The sequence below is a fragment of the Balaenoptera borealis genome, assembly GCF_965194805.1.
Source record: "Balaenoptera borealis genome assembly, chromosome: 5".
Lineage (NCBI taxonomy): Eukaryota > Metazoa > Chordata > Mammalia > Artiodactyla > Balaenopteridae > Balaenoptera > Balaenoptera borealis.
The window spans coordinates 77,288,793-77,310,974 of record NC_138862.1 but is presented as its reverse complement, the minus strand read 5'-3'; the positions used below and the strand labels follow the sequence as shown (position 1 = coordinate 77,310,974).

The 22,182-nt window shown below is 37.5% G+C and overlaps 1 protein-coding gene across 1 annotated transcript; it reads right to left on the bottom strand.

Moving 5' to 3' along the window:
* Window positions 1–1,556: 1,556 nt before the first annotated feature.
* GMNC (geminin coiled-coil domain containing) lies at window positions 1,557–21,960 on the bottom strand. Its single transcript, XM_082393340.1, has 5 exons — window positions 9,581–21,960; window positions 7,854–8,028; window positions 6,055–6,143; window positions 4,691–4,807; window positions 1,557–3,176 (listed from the first exon to the last, which is right to left on the bottom strand). Exons 1-5 carry the CDS (start codon window positions 9,581–9,583, stop codon window positions 2,559–2,561), a joined length of 1,002 nt encoding a protein of 333 aa, XP_082249466.1. The 5' UTR covers window positions 9,584–21,960; the 3' UTR covers window positions 1,557–2,558.
* Between the last annotated feature and the right edge of the window lie 222 nt (window positions 21,961–22,182).

Sequence of the window (22,182 nt, the reverse complement as noted above, 5' to 3'; positions counted from 1 at the left end):
AAAAGCTATTACATTTTATGTGGCTTTGTTGTATGTACCAAATGTGCTAAGCCTGGGTACTTCCTCATAGTACCTAACACATGATGAAGCACATAAAAAATGCAAAATAATTTGTTGACTAATCAATTTTGTTTTACAGCTTGATCATTTAGACTTTCAAAATATTTATGTTGCTTTCTTGATTCCTACTATTAAATCACAGTCAATTCTAATTCTTATATTTGTAATAAAAAGAGAGAAATTTCACCATACAGGGGAACAGATACTAGAATGTAAAAGGCACTTTTTTGTTTTTGTTTTTGTTTTTAGAAAATAGAATGTGTTCTATTTCTTCCCAAGTCATGAAAATAATTAATATATTTGATTCCCCTTCACGGATTATAAAGAAAACTGGGTGGTAGCAAAACTTTATAAAATAGATCATTTGTCCACATCACCAAAATAAAGCAAAAAACCAAACAGCAACAAAACAAAAGACATGTCTTAGTCACAAAGAATTCTAAATAGAATACTCATGCTCTCAGGCATTGATTGTACAGATGACTTACTGAAGGGTGGAATAAAGAAAAATGGGAAAGACGTACAACATGGTGGGTCTTACCATCAACTGAAGTTTGGTCCCCAAAAAATCATAGGTGCACATCTTTGATACCTAACTTATTCTGGGAAGGATAGGGAGCTTGGGGAATTGGAAAGAAGGAGAACTAGCATGAACATGAAGAATGCATGTTTTTTAATCTAGAAAGAGAGATCTTTGATGTCAATATTTCCATTAAATCTATGCACACTTATTTAGAAAATAATGTCTCTATTTTTTAGATGCATGTTCTCACACAGACTGAATTAACCCCAAAATGGGCTTATACCAGAAAAAGAATACTGTGATCAGAGCAATGATTCCTAGTGTTAACTACAAATGGCTCACATTTAAAAAAAATTGTATACAAAAAAGTTCACCCAACATATCTGCAATGCCAATCAAAAGCAGAGAACAGTGCCCTGGGATGGCAGTGTTGGAGTAAAGCTGATGGGACCCAGGCTCAATTTATAGAATGTCAGTGATTGGGCTTCCCTGGTGGCGCAGTGGTTAAGAATCTGCCTGCCAAGGCAGGGGACAAGGGTTTGAGCCCTGGTCCAGGAAGATCCCACATGCCGTGGAGCAACTAAGCCTGTGTGCCACAACTACTGAGCCTGCGCTCTAGAGCCCGCGAGCCACAACTACTGAAGCCCACATGCCGCAACTACTGAGCCCATGTGCCTAGAGCCGGTGCTCCACACAAGAGAAGCCACCGCAATGAGAAGCCTGCACACCACAACGAAGAGTAGCCCCCACTCACCACAACTAGAGAAAGCCCACACACAGCAATGAAGACCCAATGCAGCCAAAAATAAATAAATAAAATAAATTAAAAAAAAAAAAAAGAATGTCAGTGATTATCTACTTTGACTTCTGTATTCTACAGCTGGGAAAACTGAATTTTCATACCAAGGAAGTAGCTTTCTCAAGGTCACAGCAGATGAGTGGGTCTAAGTCGCATGAGGGTGGCCACAGCATCTAACTTGTTCACATTTTATCATCACCCCATAGCACAATGCCTGGTACACAGTTGGTGTTCTACAAATATTTTGGGTGTGTTGATGAATGAACAAATGAACACATAAATGACTGAATGGATAAGTAAGACAGTGTCAGAGCTAGGCTAGACTCTACTCCCAGGAATAGAAGTGTATCAGCATCTAATTAGTTTAGGATAGTGACTTATTCTGTTACCACGAGTCCCTCAAAAATCTTCTTGTTTGAGTGATGTCGGTTGCAGACACAATGCCAGGTGCCCATAGAAGCTGATACACCATGCAGGCATTTTGAAGTAATTTTCTTTCTCTTTTATCTTTTAATTTATCAATGTTGTTGCTTATCAGTAGATTTCCAGGTGTTGAAGAGATTTTTTTGTCAGCTCCATGATGGGACACTCAAGTTAATGAACTGCACTACACATAACATTACTCACACCTACATTATGTCTTCAGGAATGGGAATGGGCAAAGATTCTTGCTTCTACCCCACCCCCAGTTATTTGAACACCCAATAACAGGTATGTGGAGCAATTATAATGCTCATTTCAAAGGCAGTTTTTAGAAATGAAGAGGAACAGGAGAGAAATAAAAGTGGAAAGGTGAAGGCTGTGAACATTTAAACTGTCTGATGAAAGAAGAAAAGCTTTTAGACTTGTTATAATTGGAACGGCACGTGTAGGTCTACAAGGAATATTCAGGCAATTGGAAAATACCTTTTCAAGTATAGGGCCAAGGAAGGAAGTCAACAGCAGGTGTGGGTGTGTAAACAAGTCAAATTTAGGTGAAAGAAGAGCAGGCATGTTTCATTATAGATTCCTGGAAGCCATTCCCTGCAGATTTAAGTGGGTAATTGAGAGTGACATTTGAAGTGGCAGGAGACAGTCTGGGCAATAGCTTGCATTTTCCACATAGTCAGGTTCAAGTGCAAGACAGGTCTTGTAAACAAAGTTCATGGCAGTCCTTTGTGATAGAGGAGGGGATCACTAAGACTGCTTAGGGACCCAGGTAAACTTCCAGCCTCCCTCTTCATCTCGACGAACAAAGGCTTGTCCCTGGTGGAAGGAGTGAGTTTTCACATTACAGTGAGGGCTCAGGGATGTGGAAAAGGCCATCTCTGTCTTATTGGGTAACACATCAGAAGAATAGTAAGGAAGAGTTTGTAGTCCTCCTGGGGGATTTGAAAGTTGAGAAAGGAAGTGAAAATCTTCCCTGTGGCTGGCAGTGCTGTGTGAGGGGGTTGTTCTGTCACCGCCATAGTCAATTGGCAGATCTTCCCCGGAGGCACTGAGATAATCAACTGCATCATCCAGAAACTGGGGCAATGTGCTTGTGGTCCGTCTGGGATGAGACGAGAGGGCACTGTAGTTAGCTGATGAGGTGTCATCAATGGTGTTGAGGTCTTTCAACCCCAGTGTTCGAAGAACCCAGGGATCCACAGGGGGCCCAGGTTGTTCACAGTTAGCACATTCACTAGAGAGGTTTCTTTTGGCATTTTTATGATGGGGAATCTCAGGAGGAAAATATCTTTGCTCTTTGGGTTTCCTCTTCTCCTTTCTGAATTTTCCACATGCTTTGGAGAACCCATCTGATGACAGCAATTTCTGGGGAAGTAATATTTGAAAATACACAGTCAGAGAATCAACATCATTTTCTTTACGACTGTCAAATATTTACTGGTCACCTTAATTCCTTAGAAAACTTGATTAAATTTATATTTTCACATGCAAAAGCAAAACTGATTGGATTAACTTCTGCTTTTAAATCAAAATCTATGATGACACGTTACCACCTAGAAATTCCAATTCATATAATTTTACTAGTCATTTAAAAGTTGAAATGATGTAAATGATGTCTTTAAAACTTCAGTTCCGGGAAGTAATGATTATTATTATTATCATTATGACAATAATAGCAACTATCCTGTATTGAGGACTGGTTATATGCATGATCTCATTTTATGTAGATACTATTAAACCCTCCTTTAATGAGAAAACTGAGGCACAGGCACATTAGTGGCTTGCTAAGGATCATGCAGCCTAGATTTAAGCCTAAGCCACATGAATCTAGACAGAACCACTGATTACAATTCTACATAACACTCTTCCTCTAATTTTCCTAACTTTCACAGCACTCCCATGTGGTATGTATTATATTATTCTAAATCTTGCAAAATTGAGAACAAGAGAGAAAAATTGCTTAATTAATATCACTTACTAATTTAATAACTGTGCTTTTTCACAGAATGGTGGCTGGAGATAGGACCCCAGGCTAATAACTGTGAGCTGTGCTCCCTTTTTTAACAAAGCTAACTGAATTCTAAAGGAACTAAATATAGTGGTTTTCCTTCTCTGAGCTGCTATATCTGGGTAAGAGTCGTAAGAAATATGATCGATTTAGATAAATAATGTAGCTTGTCTAGAAGTAAGGTAAAGATTGATGATAAAACAATAATGGTAACAGAATGGCAGATAGGTAACAAAAAATACAAAACCCCAAAAAAGGAAGAACAGCAAAAAGGGACTATGGGTAAACTATCCTTGAGTTAGAAATAGTTCATTTTAAAAGGGTAAGAATGAAATGTTCATGAAAAGATAATGTAGTTGGCTATGTCTAATTGCCAGTCAAGAGATCTGGGCTCCAGCCATATTTATAACATTTTAGAGCTGGAAAGATTCTTAAAAGATCTTTTAGCTCATACACTTACAAATGAAGTAAATGAGGCCCCAAGTGGGAGAGTGACTGACCTACTGAAGTTAAACAGATAATTAAAAGAAACCCATGTCTCTCGGATCTAATTCCCGCTCCAATGTCCCATCCAACTCTTATCTTTCGATTAGCCTCTGTTGTCTCAGCAATCCCCTTGACTGGTTTTTGATTCTCAAGCAGCTCCTTTTGTAATATATGCTAAAATCTGCAATCTAGATACTTCAGGGAAATGATACATAAACATTGTTGTGAAAGTGCTATATTTCCTTCAGAAAAATTTGCCCATCCTATTGACGCATTTCAAGGCACATTGCTTAATACACCTCTTACACTGAATCAAGGAGTTTTACCCAAATGGTCTTCTTTCTCAAATCACTGCTCTGTCCTTATAAAGGGGGTCATCACATACCTTGGCTTTTTCCTCAAGACATTTAACTAAAGCAGAATTCAGGTATTGTCTGAGATGATTATTCTCTTCATGTAACCTAGCAAGTTCTTCTTCCTTCTGCACCAGAGTATCTTGGAGCTGCAAAAAGCAGACAATGGTGAAGGCTGCTCCACTATATTGACTTTGTAACCTTATAATAATGCCACTGATCCTTAACCTACTTAAACTTGATTATAATTCTGTTTGTTTTATGAACTCAATCTCAGGGAGCCCTCGTCCTCAAAGGCCTAAGTTCAATCTACACCCACTTACCACTTGATTGTTCAGTTTGTGCTCTGAATTTTTTATTCATTGCAAACTGTTTGAAGAGATTATATGACTTTAAAAATTGTAACCACAAGGGGATCGGGAAGGTATGTAGGAAAATGAGCTGCGTGCAACTGTTTAAATATAGAAAACGGTGTTTAGAAAGGTTTTGCTGAACTTCTTCCCTGCATGTTACAAAAAGAAGAAAGAAAAAAAGACGTGGGTTGGCTTCCCTCAGTCTCAGGTCAGTTTGTACTTCCACTAGATTATATTACTCTCTCATAAATAACAACAAACAAAATAGGAAAAATGAAGCAATCTTTGCAAGAACTTTTATAATCATCATCCTTTGTCCAAGTGATGAGTTGTTTATGGTTTAAAAATACTATCGGGGGCTCCCCTGGTGGCGCAGTGGTTGAGAGTCTGCCTGCCAATGCAGGGGACACGGGTTCGAGCTCTGGTCTGGGAAGATCCCACATGCCGCGGAGCAACTGGGCCCGTGAGCCACAACTACTGAGCCTGAGCGTCTGGAACCTGTGCTCCGCAACAAGAGAGGCCGCGATAGTGAGAGGCCTGCGCACCGCGATGAAGAGTGGCCCCCGCTTGCCACAACTAGAAAAAGCCCTCGCACAGAAACGAAGACCCAACACAGTCAAAAATAAATGAATAAATAAATGAATAATAAAAATAAAGGAATTCCTTTAAAAAAAAAATACTATCACACTCATTCTATCATTTGATCTTTCCACCAGCCCTCTGAGGTAGGCAGCACAAATATCTCCATTTCATAGATAAGAGAAAGGAGGATTTGAGAGGTCATACAGCTAAAATGTGTAAGGTCAGGGCTTGATTGAAGGTCTTCCTAGAGGGTTTTGGTTGTTGTTGGTTTTGTTGTTATTATTTTCTGTCACAGTGATCACCTAACTTTGACTTTTCTGTGGACAAATATGCATTTTGGTTCTAAACTGAAAGTCAATGAATTGAACAAGGGAAAAGAAGCCATGTGACATTAAGGTACGATGTTGAGAATGAACTGCATGGAACATGGCCGGTCTCATGTTCTGATCATCTACACATACCTGCTTGTTTCTGTAGAGCTGAGAGGAAAGCTGAGCCTCTTCCCATGAACACGAATTAAGAACAGGGAAATTCGAGTCACTGGATGATTCTATGTGAAAACACCAAATGGGTAACTGAGAAAACACACATGCAGTTTTTGTGTAATAAAGAACTCCCTGGAGGATTTCAGAAAGGTAATAGGTTCAACTACCTTTCTAAAATTAGCCATTGCCTCCACATGGGAAAATAACATTTAAAGTTTTCAGAAGGGGCAAGCATGCTATGAAAGACAAATATTTATAGACAATATGCCAAGGTGGCTACAGAGGTGAATTTTTAGGAGTCAAGAGGTCAAGTTCCTTCCTGATATATATATTCCTGCTGGCTAAATTTATAAAGACTGTCCTATCTGCATTGTTAATTCATGCAAATGTTTATTGGTCCTACCCTCAACTAGGCCTACATTGCAATTCTACTATGTTTTCCAAGTTTTTATCTTATTTTCTAAGCTGTAGTGCTTAATAATATAGTGTTTGGCTCCAGAATCAAGTCCTATTTTTGATGCTACCATTTTTCCCCAGATGAAAATCTCTGCCTATCTGCCTATCAGTTAAGCCTGAGGGAGAGTATTTATTCAGAATTCTATGGAATAACGCTTTCTACTTCAAAATAATTTGAACTTGCTTCTCTGAAGAACTCAATGAAAATCTCAAAACTGTACCCAAACTCATGTATTTCAAATGTCATCATCTATAAAGTGTTTTATGCTTTTTCAAAGAGTTTTTTGATATTTGACAGCAAACTATGCCTACCAATAAGAACTATGCCTACCAATAAGAACTATGCTTGGGCATGCTAATTTCATTTACTTTTAGTTTCTTTTCCTCATCTAGTACAGTTCTGACTCTTGCTCTCCTCTACTTCAACTAAAATATTACTGAAATATTTCTGATTAAAGTGGAATGATGGGCAAAGAGACAGGAATAAAATTTTATACACTCTTTGGTTTCACATTCTTGGGCATTCTGTTTTCTCTGTTTCTTGTGGTAGAAAGCTAAAATTGAATAACTTCCTTCCTTACATATAAGTGTGTTTCAATATTTGGGGGCTTTTTGTTTGTGTCTTTTCTCAAATTCAACAAATTCCTGTGGTAGAACCAACAGTCCAGATATTGAATACTGAAATGCCTTAAAGCTCTTCCAGAAACTTGAGTGTTAATCAGAAATTCCTTTAATAGTTATAAACACTGTTTACTAAGCCCCAGGGCAAAATTAATGTGTAATTTTCCATCAAAGTTATACTTCCCTCCAAAGCTGAAGTCTTCTTTAGGCAAAAAGGAATCATTTTCTTTCCACTTATAAGACACTATTCATAGAATTTCCTTTATGAAATAAAAGATTAAGTTAGTACTTCTCCTTGCTTCTCTCTCATACCCAGGGAAATTTTCCTGAATACCAAAAAAAAAAAAAAAAAAAAATGCTCTAACTGGTATTTTAATTCCAAAAGCATCCCAATAGTATTGTTTATATAACATTGACCCAGACCCAAACTTTCTCAGTGACTTGGAAATCTCCAAGAACTGTAAAGTATAGGGAGAAATATATATTGTCCAGTGAGCAATGGGAAGAAGCCCATTTTCACTATTTGGCAAGCACACAAAAAGCAAGTTATTAGGTTGCAAAATACAGGAGTCTTTGGGCTTTCTTAAACTTTACATATCAACCCTTCTTTTACAGAGTTCCAGCCCATAATGCCTTGCAACTATGAGTACAGGAAAAGGGCTTCAGATCTACCAGGAAAGCAGAAGAGCAGAACTTACCCTGTGCCTGTGGTGCTTGTTGGGGCTCTCTGTTGTCCAGGAGACCAGCAGCCCAGAAAGAGACCCAAGTCTCCGTGGAAACGTCAACACTAGATTCTGACGTTGTACCGGAATACGGGCAATTATAGCTCTGGCCTCCTACAAAGTACTGGTCTTGGCAAGGCAGAACGGTGTTCTGTAAAATTCAGTATGTGGGAGGTCCCAAGAGATGGGGTGATGAGAATTTGGAGGGAGAAAAGAGTGGGAGAAAGAAACAGAAAATATACGCAGTGAATAAAAAACAGTAAAGGTGTTAAATATAGATCCCAGATTGATTTTGAGTGGTCCAAATATAATTACTAAAAAGGAATCAGCTCCTTGGTTTACCCAGTACTTTCCTTAGGTCCTCTCTCAGCAAAGAACAGGCTAGTATTAGGTGGACCAAACTTGTAAATATCTAGGAGTAGTCTCTGTTGCCAGGTCTGAGGCATCTAACAGGCTACCCAAGATCTAAGTAAAAGGAATTCTACTTAATGAGTGAAACACGTAAGAACTACTTGACTCTTTCTAGCAAATACCTTAATTATATTTCTAACAACCTTAAATGACAAAGTACTTAGAATCCGAAGGCTGAAATTGACAGAACATGTCATATAATCTAACCTCCTTATTTTCGTTTTTAGTTTCTGAATTATAAATTTGCTCCATTCCTCCCTTCCTCCTACCTCTCTTCCTCTGGTTTTAAATGCTACTGGATACTACTGAAACAGGTTAGTTAGCAGAGACAGCAAGCTCTATCTAGGTCTCTCCATCACTACATCTCAATGCCTTTCCAAAGTTATCTTGCCACGACTAACTGCCTGGCATGTATCCTCTACTGTATTCTGAGCCAGTGAACCCCTCCTGCTCCAGCCTCCTCAAACCTCAAACACACAGTCTTTCCAAATGTCCAGTTAGGGGCAGGTATGCAGACTCCCTGGGTTAATTTGTACAACAGCCCATTACTAATTATTTGTCAATGTTTAATCAGGTAAAAGCCATTCATTTCAGCAGAGCCCAGCTTTGGACAAACTCTTTTTGACCACGACAAGTCTTCTGTTGAATTGTGAACTTTCTCAGGCATAACATAAACAGAGGGAAAACAAATAAAAAGAGGAAAAAAGAAAGTTGTCAATTAAGTCACACTTTGTTAACGTTCCCAATAAGTTAAGTTTTGAAAAAGTCCAGTCTTGAAGCAAGTCCAGCGTGGGCAGTGCAGACCAAAGAAATTCAGCCAAAAGTTTATCAAGTGCTATTTTCTTTTATTCTAAAAGCATGTTTGTAGGCTCTTTCCTTGAGGTTATTATTGGAATCAAAGCTGAGCTATTATGCAATTGACATCTGAGAAGAAAACAAACCCCAAATACCCCTAGCCTCAAGTTCAAGTGTTTGCAAATATGTGCATAATCTAGAGAAAGAGGGGGAATGAAAAGTGAGTACAGGTGTAAAGGGAAAGTTGGGAAAAAGTACAGAGAGTAGAAATAACAGAGAGGACAAAAGGATGAGAGAGAGACAGAGAAAGAGAGAAAGCCAGGAGGAGACAAGGGAGAAGAAAAGAGAGATGGAGCAGGAAGGAAGACCTGTTTTAATTGGCAGGTAGCAGAGAAATCTTGTTTCCAAGGTGGAAGAAATTCTAAAGGCAAAGCTTACTAGACCTCAGAGACCCCCGGTTTCGCCAGCGGACTAGCTAACGCCGGCTCCTCACTTACCATCTTGCCCTGGAAGAAGGCGCTGCAGAAACTGAGCCCACTCTTTTAATTTTTTCGGGAAAGCCGGTGGGAGCTTTAAATGGGACTGAGGGGAGGAGCTAGGAGAGGCGAGTTCTAATCTAAGGGAGCTCCGGGTGACGCCCGGAGCTCCCGGCAAGCGCCGCCCTCTGATTTGGTGCGAGGCTTACAAGCTGGTGACGTGGGTTAGGAGACATCTGGCCAAAGCCAAAGTCCCTGCCACTATCGGCGACCGCCTCCCAAGACCTGGGACCAGCGGGCCGGGGTCCCGGGCAGGCCCACGGCGCCCCGCCTCCGGGTTCGCAGCGCGGCTTCAAAACCCGCGCCGGTGCCGGCTCGCCGCGCGTCCCCCGGGCCCCGGCATCAGGACCCGCCGTGACCGCGCCGCCCTGACCGGTAGGGCGATCCCGGCTCCTGCCCGCGCGAGGCACGCAGCTGCCGGGCAGGGCGGGGCACACCGGTTGGCCCGGGAGCCAGGGCGCAGGGTCAGGAAAAACCCAAACCAGCATCTCGGGGGTCAGAGAGTCGCTTGGGGAACCCTTCCAACCCCAAGGTTAATACTGCTCATGGGTATTCTCTGGCCACTTGATAAATATCAGCTTGCTGTATGACATTGCCGATTGATTGGCATTTTCCTTCTATATAATATCTCACCCAGCTTCTGAAGTGGGTGTGAAATGTGGAGGCGATCTGTATCCATTCTACAATGTAAGCTTCAGGAGAATAGCGGTTTCTGTCCGTTTGGTTCACTGCTGTCTCCAAAGTGCCCGGAACAATTTCTAACATGTAATGGGTGCTCAATGAAGAATGAATTAAGCTACAAATGTAGGAATCTCAAGTGTCTGTCTCTGTGTTGGTCTTTTCTTCACAACTACTATTATATAGAATGAATTAATATAATTAAGGAAATTCAGTGTGTTAATACTTCTCAAAGTGTTTTATTTCTGCCATTTTTCCTCTTGCATTTTATTCTCACCATTCCTATGATGTTATACCCAGAGGAGGAAAACGAGTAATATCATCCTTAAAACTATTCATCTACCACTAACAGCCAACTCTTATTTTATCTACAATAACCCAGGAGGTTGGCACTTTTACTGTCTCTGTTTCAAAAGATAGTGAATGAAGCACCGAAGTTAAATTTGACCAATGTTCACACAATTAGGAAGTGGCAGACTGGGAATCTGAACCTCTGGCTCCAGCATCCATGCTAACTACCATAAATATAGTTTCTGACTCTCTCTGACGTCTTTTCACTGCACATTATATTTATGTAATGGGCATTTTCATGGATTGAACTGTGTTTCCCCCAATTTTATATATGTTGAATCTCTAACCCTCAATGTGACTGTATTTGAAGATAGGGCCTCTAAAGAGGTCATGAAGGTTAAGAGGTCATAAGGATGGTGCTCTAAGCTAATAAAACGAGTGTCCTTACAAGAAGAGGAAGAGACACCAAGGATGGCATGCACAGAGAAATGGCCACGTGTGGACACAGAGAGAAGGCAGCCATCTGCAAGTTAAGGAGAGAGGTCCCAGGAGAAACCAATAACCCTGCTGACACCCTGACCTTGGACTTCCAGCCTTTAGAATTGTGAGAGAATAAATTTCTATGGTTTAAGCCATCCAGTCTGTGGTTCTTGTTATGGAAGCCCTAGCAAACTAATACAGACAAAGTGAAGGAATTGAGAAAAGTTCTGATTCTGGTCTGCATAGTCCTTTCTCTAAACCGGTTTTAACCTTTATTCATTCTGCCTTGTATTTACCATCCATAGCATTTAGCAGTGACTAACATATAGCAGATGCTCATTAAGCTTTGTGTCCAAAATTAAGAAAGAGATGGAAGAGGAAGAGGAGGAAGGTGACAGACTCAGTAGAGTCCTTTTATCCTGTTCTAATACTGCTTATTCACACATTTTTAAGTGACTAGTACCAGATTTGAAGATCACTCCCTGGAAGTTATTGCCTGAGTCACTTAACAGGACTCATTTCATTCAGTGACATGAAACAGTGGTCCCCTCTCTGCTCTCGCTGCACAAAGGGCAAAGATGCCCTGGTAACAGTTCAAAACTGATTTAGGTGGTAAGAATCAATGATCTTGTTCAGGGCAAAGAAAATCCTAATTAGTTTTGCAATGAGCACCTGGGGCAAGAAAAAGGAGGAGGGAGGTTGTTTTGTTTTTGAAAACTGTCATAACTGAGACATGTAAGCCTCTGGGAGATACAATTTCTTGACTCCAAAAATGACACAAAACAGGCAATTGAGCAAGCATGGTATGACATAAAGGGCATAGGCTTTAGATCCAAATATACCTGGGTTCAAATTCCTGCTCTACCCTCTGAGACTAAGTCACCTGAGGCTATATTATGGTCTCCAAATCCTCAGTTAGCTCCTCTGGTAAATTAAGAAAGAAGTACCCACTTGAGAGGTTTGTTAAAAAACTGACCACTAATGCTTGAACATTCTTAATTCACTGCCTAAATCATGACTGACTAGTAGCTATTATTACTGTTAGGTGTAGAAGACTCTTTCTTTGAACATATATGCTGCAGTGCCTTGCCTATTAAAAATAACTAAAAATACAAACTACATTTGCAAAATTCCAGGGGTTTTTTTGAGGGGTAGAAATATATTTTAAAACATTTTGATCGATTTTCAGCACATAAATGTTTCATAAATCATTAACTACTTTAGCTTAGTAAGACTGGAAGTATATATGGTGGCAGAGAATCTTTAAGCAGTAAAGAGCCATTGACAGTTTAACATAAGTCAGAAGATAAAGCTTTCCTGCAATCATAAACTAATGGAAAAAATTTCTAAACTCTTAAGGTGTGATTTAAGCTCATATTTTTATTTAAGGTCCACTGCTTAGGTATAAGCCTTATGGTTTATTTGATGATTATTTTTTGAAAAATGAATCAATTAAGCAATAATGTGAATTTCTTTGGCCATTTTTTATTCATAAGTATCAAAGCATAAGGTACACCTTCCTTAGTGATTGCAATCCATGTAGATGTTTTTTCTTCTATGAAAAATAAGATCGGTTTAAAACTGCTTTTTTGTATTGTGGCTGAAGGGATGGTGTTTAAAGGAAGGTGGCTAATAACAGCCCAATTGTTGAATCAGGGCACTGCCTCCTGCCAGGCCAAAGATATAACAAAATAGGAGGTAATTTGATCTGTACACAAACCAAGTCTGCAGACAGAAAACGGGAGAGTGTGATCAGAGGTGGGCCAAGGAGATAAATAGATTGGCATATGGAATGTTCTTTTATTCTGCCCCTGGAGGACACTTTATTTGATGACCTCATTAGTGAATTCAGTAGCATATATAATAAAAGAACAATTAAAAAATTCTCTTTACAAACATAACCTTTCCCTATAACTTCTACAGCGAAGTCTCCAGGGAATAAAAAGATACTAGGCCTGCTTTCACATATAGGTAAAGAAAAGTGAAACCCTTAGAGAAAATTCAATTCAGTAAATGATTTACAGTGGGATATTTAACATTTGCATGTTTTATTTCAGCATATCTGGAGAACTATGACGTGTTTAGTTTTAGTTTTGAATATCACTCCTCCAGAGTGATGTGCAGAAATCAATCATGCTGGTATGGACAGAGTCTTTGCCTACTCTTCACCACCTACCCATAGCTTCTAATAATCATCACATATGCAATAACTTATGCCCTAGTAAAAACTATTTCTACATGAACAAAAGGTATACAAAAGCAAGTCTACTGTTAATATCAGGTTAGTAGCCAGAGAAAAGAAGAGCCAGGGACAAATTATAGAGTGAAATGTTCGCTTCAGGCCTGACTCAGATAAGTGCTATGGAGAATGAGGGGGCAGCGGGTGGAGATTTATGATACTATTTTATTGGATGTTTTAACCAGAATTTATTTCAATAGCTTTATAACCAGCTTTAGACCTGTACTTATTGACTCATTGAGTGATTGCTTAATTTTTCAGTTGTACTGGATTGTATTATATTAAGAACCATCATATACTATAATGGTATTCACAAATCTTTCAAATATCAACTGTGTACTTCATATTGAAGGATACCTAGCAAGTGGATGCAAATCTGTATTCATTGTGTAAAGTGCAGGAAACCTCTTTTGTACTCTGTGAAATTGCTTTTTCTGGCTTTTCTCATAATATGGCACTTAAGAACATTATATTTGTGGGCAAATATCTAATTTCTCCCAGGCCCTATCAGGCCACCATGAGGACAGGGGACAACACTATCTCCCAGAGCTTTAACTCATTGCACTTTGGTGCACTGGTTGGGAAGCCCCGCTCTCCTCTCTGGCCAAATTGGAATAAAATAATCTCAATAGCACTGTAAATACATAAGTAGTGAAAGTTATTTGAATTAACAGAAAGATTAGAGATGTGGAATCCCAAACAACATAAAACAAACACAACTCTACTCCTCATTACTTTAACCACATTAGAAAATAATGGAAATCGTGAGTTATTATGATTACTATACATCAGAGTTATGCTAGTCCAACTCTAATTTGAAATGAAATGAATTTCTGCTTCAGGAGCAGTAACACTTTCATAAACTAGGTTTCAGTACCTTCATTGCTCCTGTAATCTCTCTTAAGGATTTTTGATCTCGGGGTTAGTAGATGGATTGCTGACTAGGCACTAAAGACCTAAAAGGTGCATTGGCACAGACCATGACATCTAATTTTATCCCGAAGGTAATACAAACAGGTACATCAGTGGCTGGTTTATTCAAAAAGTTTAGTCCATGGTGTTAGCAAAACAGGACCACCAGGACCTCATTCCTTCTAACCCTGGAATTAGAGAATCTGAAACAATGTGACATCTTTCATTAAAAGAAGACAAAGAAATATATTTAGATACAAAATGTTAAAGTGAAGTTATAATTCCATATCTTTGTAATCCATAACAATCCATAAAATGTTAGTGGAATTCTTATTGATCCAATAATTTGTGGAAGAATCACCTTATTTACAATCAAATCAAAGAAACTTACTTGAAATTTGTAATAATCAAATTTGGGTGTCTCTAGTCAAACTGTTTTCCACATTTTTTTTTACAAAATGAAAGCATAATAAAAACCTCTAGCTAAGGGAAGCATTTATACATTCAAAAACAATCTGAGAAAAATACAGAGAATTATAATTGTTATGAAATTAATAATGCTAAATAACACTTGAATGAATGAGCAGAAGCATTAGACTATGAATAAAGTACCATGGCAGCAATAAAGTAAAACTCCAAAATCCTCTGTTAATGTATAAAAAGAGAGTCACGATGAAGACAGTGTAAATAATCTGTTTTTGCTTCATCCAACCAGAAGCTTTCCTGCTGCCTGCCACCTCTGGAACAACAGTATTAGCCCTGCACGACCAAATCATAGCCAATAATTTTAAACACAATAAATTTCCATGGCTTCACTTATAGGTGAGAAGGCACCAAAAGACAAGCAAGCAAATTGACTAAGCTCTTTAAAAAATGGTTTGTTGTCCCCGAACACAACTGGTAAGAACACAAGTTGCATATTGAAGAGCTTTTATCTTTAAAAAAATTATTAACAATTATTCTTTGTGCACTCTTTAGTATCTATTTAGATGTGTATAAATGTACGTGTTTATATATTTGCTTATATACATATGCATGTATCTGGAGGAATCAATGAGCCCATTGCCTTGAAATACTTACAGAGTGAAGAGAAAAGGTGTTGGGAAACAAAGACTTATTCTTCACTCCTCACTTTTCTATAAAGGGGCAACTGTTCCCATGAGAAAGGATTTATTTGATTGGCGAGATTGAAAGAAGGAAAGGAAATGAGTTACCCACATTCATGTCAACATCTACATGACACAAACTATTTCTGCTTCCCCTGAGGAAATGAAGTAGGGAGAGCTCTGTCCCAATTGTAATTGTGTGTGGCTAGCCAGTGTCACCTGTGATAGGGCAAGTAAATCTATATTATTTAGAAATACTATTAGGAAGCCTATTAAAACTACAAATATAAATCATGTTTGATAATCAAGCTTGTTTTTTCAAGTGATAAAGTTAACTTTTATATCCATGTACCTGCCTTTTATGTCTATTGCTGGTTTCTTAGCTCAGGAGAGAAAGAAAAAAGTGTTATTGCTATACACACACGGACACACAAATTGTAGGCTTTGTAATAAAACATAAGTAACCAGAAGAAAAAATTATATGAAATCAACAACATGTGAATATATTTCAAGAACTTTAAAATATCCATATCCTTTAAGGGAGTGAGCACAAAATAATCGATTTATGAAAATAATAAATTTGAACAAAAATAATGTACAACTTTGATTATCATATCAGTATAACAAATATTTGTAAAAACTTTCTAAATATCCAATAAGAGACTCTTTCAATAAATGGCAGTATGTTCATAGCATAGACTGTGTAGTCATAGAAAATATTTTTGTAAAAGAGTTAAAGACATGGACAAACAATATTATGTTAACTACATTAAGATACATACAAGTATATTCATACAACTGAAAAAAATAAGGGAAAAATCATTAATGATAGATTTTTGTGGAATAACATCATATTTAAAATTAAAGCAACTTGAACAGTAGTGATAGATAATGTCTGTGTGTATGTTGATTAAAATAAGTATTCCACATGTTTCTACTTTCATGCAAATTTGCAGTATGAAGGGTGAAGTGGGGGCAGAAAAATATTTTATTTCTTTTCTCTCCACAACCTTGAAACTGTTTTAAAAATTGTACATATCTACAGAGAGGAGAAAAATACTTTACCACAAAATATTTAATTACTGCATTGCTCCAAAATGCCAAAAATTACAAAGACTTAGTGAGGCTTTGATACTAAGATAAAAATATCACAAAATACAAGAAGGTTAGGGTCTTTTTTAAGTATATCGAAGAAGAAAATAAAATAAATTATTATAATCTTTAAATTAAAACAAAGCATTGAAGAGATGAAATAGAACTAGTGCCAATAGGTAGAATTAACAAGTTGCCAGATTTCAGCTTAAAAAAGAAGACATTCTAACACTCAGTACTATATAAAGATAGAACTTGATACTCTGTGAGTAATGAGCTCTTGGTCACTAGAAAAGTTCACAAAAAGGCAAGATAACCAGTAATCTCAGATGTTTTATATTTCATTCATACACTGGTAATACCAAGAAAATATGCTCCTTAAAATTATTTCCAATAATGAGAACTTACAATTCAACAGGATTTTGAGATTAGAAGTCTGTCTTTGTAATTAATTTCCATACATATCTTTAAAGGGACTGAGAACTCCTTGCCCTTTCTTGTATGGGAATAGAGATTTAAGAGTTCTGCTGTGATTTAGTAGAACTTCCATAGGGACCAAGGGTTTTTGGAAGATGGGAAGAAGCAGCTGTGGGTGAAAATGTTGGTGGTAGGGAAGGATCACTGCTAATCCCCATTCCTTTAGGATCTTTTCCTTCAACCTCAGGATCACTAGGTCCTGAGAACTAGTCATAATAAATAGAAGGAGCACATTAAGTGAGAGGATATACTGAGTCCATCCCAGGTCTTAAGGGCTTAAGTTTTAGGGAAAAATGAGAATTTGGAGTGTAGGACCTTCATGGGTCAGGTTACACTAAGTCAGAACTTACCAGGGTTCAAGGGAAAATTAAAGGTTACCAGGTTGAGCTTTCCTCCCACATTGATGCTTTGATTGTGCCTGTGGAAACTTCAGATTGCGAGACACTAGGGTGTCCAGAAAATTGAAAAATACACAAAGTAGATGACGATATCTTGCATAAGTTGTAAAATTTAATAAATAAATGAAAAGCCTATAAGGAGAAAATGCGCCAAAAATGTGGGCAATCAGAAGAGAAGGAGAATGTGAAAACTGGCTTACTGAATCCTGTGCTTTCTTGAGGCTAAAAAAACCACAAGTTAAATAAGTATTTTACTTTTTGCTCTTTGTGAAACAAATGTTGACCTTTTGTCTTTTGCTCTCCTTTATGTAGTCATTTTGCTGCAGACATCAGGGTTTACTATTCATTTTACATTGGAAATGTGACTATATCCTAGCTGAAAATGTATGTATGGAAGAGACAAAGTCTTACATATTTTATGACCCTCACGAATGACTTATTCTACGTATAGTCAGAGGCTAAAACAGAAACAAGGTAGAACTTACAGGGACACAGATCTACGTTCAATAATTGAAGATATTTTTTAACAGAGTTGTCAAAAAGGAAATAATTTTCTTTTTTCTTTAAGCAGTAGTAGGTTCTTCATCCCTGGGGGAAGTCCATCAAAGACCAGAACACAGAGAGGTTATTTAGTTAATGCAAACAGGCACTCTTTCAAAAAGTAAGTGAGCTCCTCTTCCATTTTATACTGTATTATATATGTAATGGGGATAAATCATGAACAAAACATAGTCTCTACCTTAATGATGTTTCTACTCTAGGAGGGAAATATTGTCCACATATTTACCTAAATTGAAACTGTGATAAATGCAATAAAAGATTAATTATAGGGTGTAGGAGTGTTGAACCTGTTTTCCTAACCCATTTACCAGGAGCAAGAAAGCTGGTAGTAGACTGAGGCACCAAGGTTTATTTTCCTGAGGAAATGACATTTTAGTAAAGACTGGAAGGAAGAGTAGGAGTTGAACAGGTAGAGGAGAGGGAAATATACAAGAAGGAAGGTAAAAAGCACATGCAAAGCCCCTGAGACACATATTCAGAAACAAATTGATGAGTAATGGGGTGGGAGAGGTAGATGAGACAAAGCTTGATGCAGGCATCAAGCTCGCTCTATCCTAAAAGCAGTGGGAAGTTATTGAAGGGTTTTAACTAGATGAGTCAACTGACTTTTGTTTCCAAAGAACCAATTACTGGATAAAATAATGGTCTTCCAAATTCAAGATTCTGCAAAATGGATGCACTTTATCCAACCAGTTACACCTTGGGCAATTCAGGCCCCTATACCCTCGGGCAGAACTAGCTTTCATTTAAAAACGAAGACAAAATATCCTTTTCCATTGATCTTGTGTTATGCCTAAGGCTTTAAATCTGTGTATTCATAATATTTAGAATAGAAAGAGGTTTTAGACATCATCCCATCTAATCTTTCATCTCCAGAGACACATCCAGGAGGTTTCTGAAGTTGCCCAAGACCACCTGTTGTTAAGTGCAAAGCTAGAACCAGAAACTGAATCTCCAAATTTCCATCCAATCTTGTTATTAATCAATGTTGTTTTTTTATTAATGATTAGCGATGATAATAATTCTGTAATGTTTATTAGGCAGTCACATTTTAAATTTGAGGTCTTAGGCTATTGTGATTTTATTTTACAGCTTAGAACTGTTAAAAAGTTATTCTAATGGCCTTCTTTGGGTATTCTAAATATCATGAGAAAAACTTATATAATACCTTGAAATTAAATTACAGTTATATTAGCCATATCATGCCACTTGTTTAAGCATCTTTATTCAGTCTAACATATTTGTAACATAAAAAGTTACCATATTCTTAATAGTAATCTGGACTCCAGCTGTAACTGTCTAAGCATAAATGCATATTTTTTCAAGATCTACTCTCTTATCAACTTGCAAAGATGCAATATAGTATTATGAATTATAGTCACCGTGCTATACATTACATCCCCATGATTTATTTGTTTTATAACTGGAAGTTTGTATCTTTTGAGTACCTTCACCCATTTTGCCCACTTCCTCACTCTCCACCTCTGGCAACTACCAATCTCTTCTCTGTATTTATTAGTTTAGTTTTGTTTGTTTTTAGATTCCACATATAAGTGAGATCATACAGTATTTGACTTTCTCTGTCTGACATTTCATTTAGTATAATGCCCTCAAGTTCCATCCACATTGCCGCAAATAACAAGATTTCCTTCTTTTTTTTTAATGGCTGAATAATATCCCATTACATACATATATGTACATAAGATTACCTACGGGGGGAAAACATGCACTATTTCAAAGGTTTATTTTCCTATTGTATAAAGATGCTCCTCAACTTACAGTGGTGTTACATCCTGATAAACCCATCCTAAGGTGAAAATATTAAGTTGAAAATGTATTTAATACCTCTAACCTACCAAACATCATAGCTTAGCCTAGCCTACCTTAAATGGGCTCAGCACACTTACATTAGCCTACAGTTAGGCAAAGTCATCTAACGCAAAGCCTAGTTTATAATAAAGTATTAAATATCTCAATTAATTTATTGAATACTGTATTGAAAGTAAAAAACAAAATGGTTGCATGGGTACAGAATGGTTGTTTACCCTTGTGTTTACCCTCACTGTTGCTGCGTAACATCACAAGAGAGTATTGTACCATATATTGCTAGCTTGGGAAAAGACTGAAATTCAAAATTCGAAGTATGGTTTCCACTAGTTAATATGACTTTTGCACCACTGTACGGGAGTTGAACCATTGTACATCGGGGACTGTCTGTATGGAGTAACTGTGAAGTTTGTCATGTCAATGAAATTGTTGTATTTAATTAAATATTGTATAATTTTCTCATGTTTCCCCAACAGTCCCCTGACCAAAGCTGTTCTTTATGTCAAAATAAACATGAACATTGAGAATTTGGTCCAGGTTTCCCTCTTTCCTTTGGCTGTGTAAGTGTAGAGCCTATAGGAAGATAAAGGTTTTTATGGCACTAATTTTTACCCTCATTCTGGTCTTGGTTGATGTCCTTGCATTTACTTAACTTCTTCTGTCTCTCCTATTTTTTCTATGCCAACTTCATGTATTTTTTCTCTTCCTTTAAGGAGTTTAAGTGTTTTCTGGAAAGAGGTGGAGAATAGTTAATAATACAGAACATTCACAAATAAATAAGGAAACTCTAAACTTAACAATAGAAAAAAATGTGCAATGGACATTATTCACAGAAGAAAACAGCAAATGGTTACCAAAGTGTAAAATAGTTAACCTTACCAGGAATGCTAAAATGTCCACACACACTTATAGATAATTTTACAGAAGTAATTTTTAAAATGTGTATCTTTCATTGTTGCTGTGTGGCAAATTATATCTTTCAAAAATGGACAGAGTCGTTTTTCCCTTCCTGTATGTGCTTTTAGAACCTTGCCACTCCTGTCAAGAGGTGGGGTCTGGAGTCTATCTTGCTTCTTCTTGAAACTACAGGGGACGTCGTGACTGCCTCAACCAAATTAATATCACAAGATGATATGGTTTCTCTCTCTCTCTCTCCTTGGAAACTAACCACACTGTTATGAGAAAGGCGGGGCCACACGGAGAGGGTCCATGAGATCCATGTTCCTGTTGACAGTCTCGGGTCTCAGCCTACAGTCAGTATCAAAACCAAACCATGTAAGCGAGAGAGGCTTCATGTGATTTCAGCCTGGTCTTCTAGCCAGACACTGGGTAGAGCACAAATGAGCTATTTTCACTCGGCTCTTCCTGACCCAAATTGCAGATCCATAAGCCAAATAAATATTATCATTTCTTTAAGCCAGGATTTCTCGGCTTTGCCCTACTGATATGTTGGACGGGACAACTCTTTGCCTTGGAGAGCTGTCCTGTGCATCAAAAGGATGCTTAACAATATCCCTGGCCTCTTGCCAGTAGCAATCCCTTCTCAAGTCATGACAATCAAAAAATGTCCCTGGGGAGGCAAAATCACTCCCAGTTGAGAATCGCTGCTTTAAGCCACTAAGTTTTGGGGTTGTTATGCAGCCATAGTGATCACTTGTCTCTCCCCGTCCTGGACATTGACCTCCGCCAACATCTCCCACTTAGGTAATTTATCCATGCCCATGTAACTAAATGTACATAAACATCTATAGATAGTACATGCACACATACCACGTAGGGCTATTTTCAACATTATTTTACATTTTAACATAGTTTTACAAAAGAATGGAAAGATACATAGATTTGTCTATATAATATTTCTTCTCTCATTCAGTGATACCTTGTAGAAGCTAAGTAAACTGAAACAGTTTTAATAGATTTATTGGCTATAAAATAATACATTGGATATATAATATTACACAATATATTCAATAATTTATCTTAACGAAAATTTAGATTATTTTCATATTTTTTGTTTCTATAAACATTACATAGTTAACCTTTTCCATGCATATATCCTGATGTAGTGGCAATTTATTTCTTAGAGGTAGATTTCTTAGAGGTAGTGTATTTGTTGAGTCAAAAGTCTTATAATTTTAATAGATGCTGCTAGACGCTTCTTTTTAAACTGGCTGCAATACTTCACATTTCAACTATCAGCATACAACTACTTTTATTAGTTGAGAATATTTTATGTCCCTCATAAGATTATATATATATATACATATATATATTTCATATATAATTTCATATATACTTCAAATATGTATATATTATATAGGTCCTACTCTACTCTGTTAATTTCTAAGTATTTTCAGTTGTGTGTGTGTGCTATTATCAATGAGGTTTTCTTTTTTTTCTCTCTTTCCACTTCTATATACTTCAGAGCTAAAGAGACAACTATTTCTTTACATATATCTTATACCCAGACTCCTTACAAAGTCTCATTATAATCTTAGAACC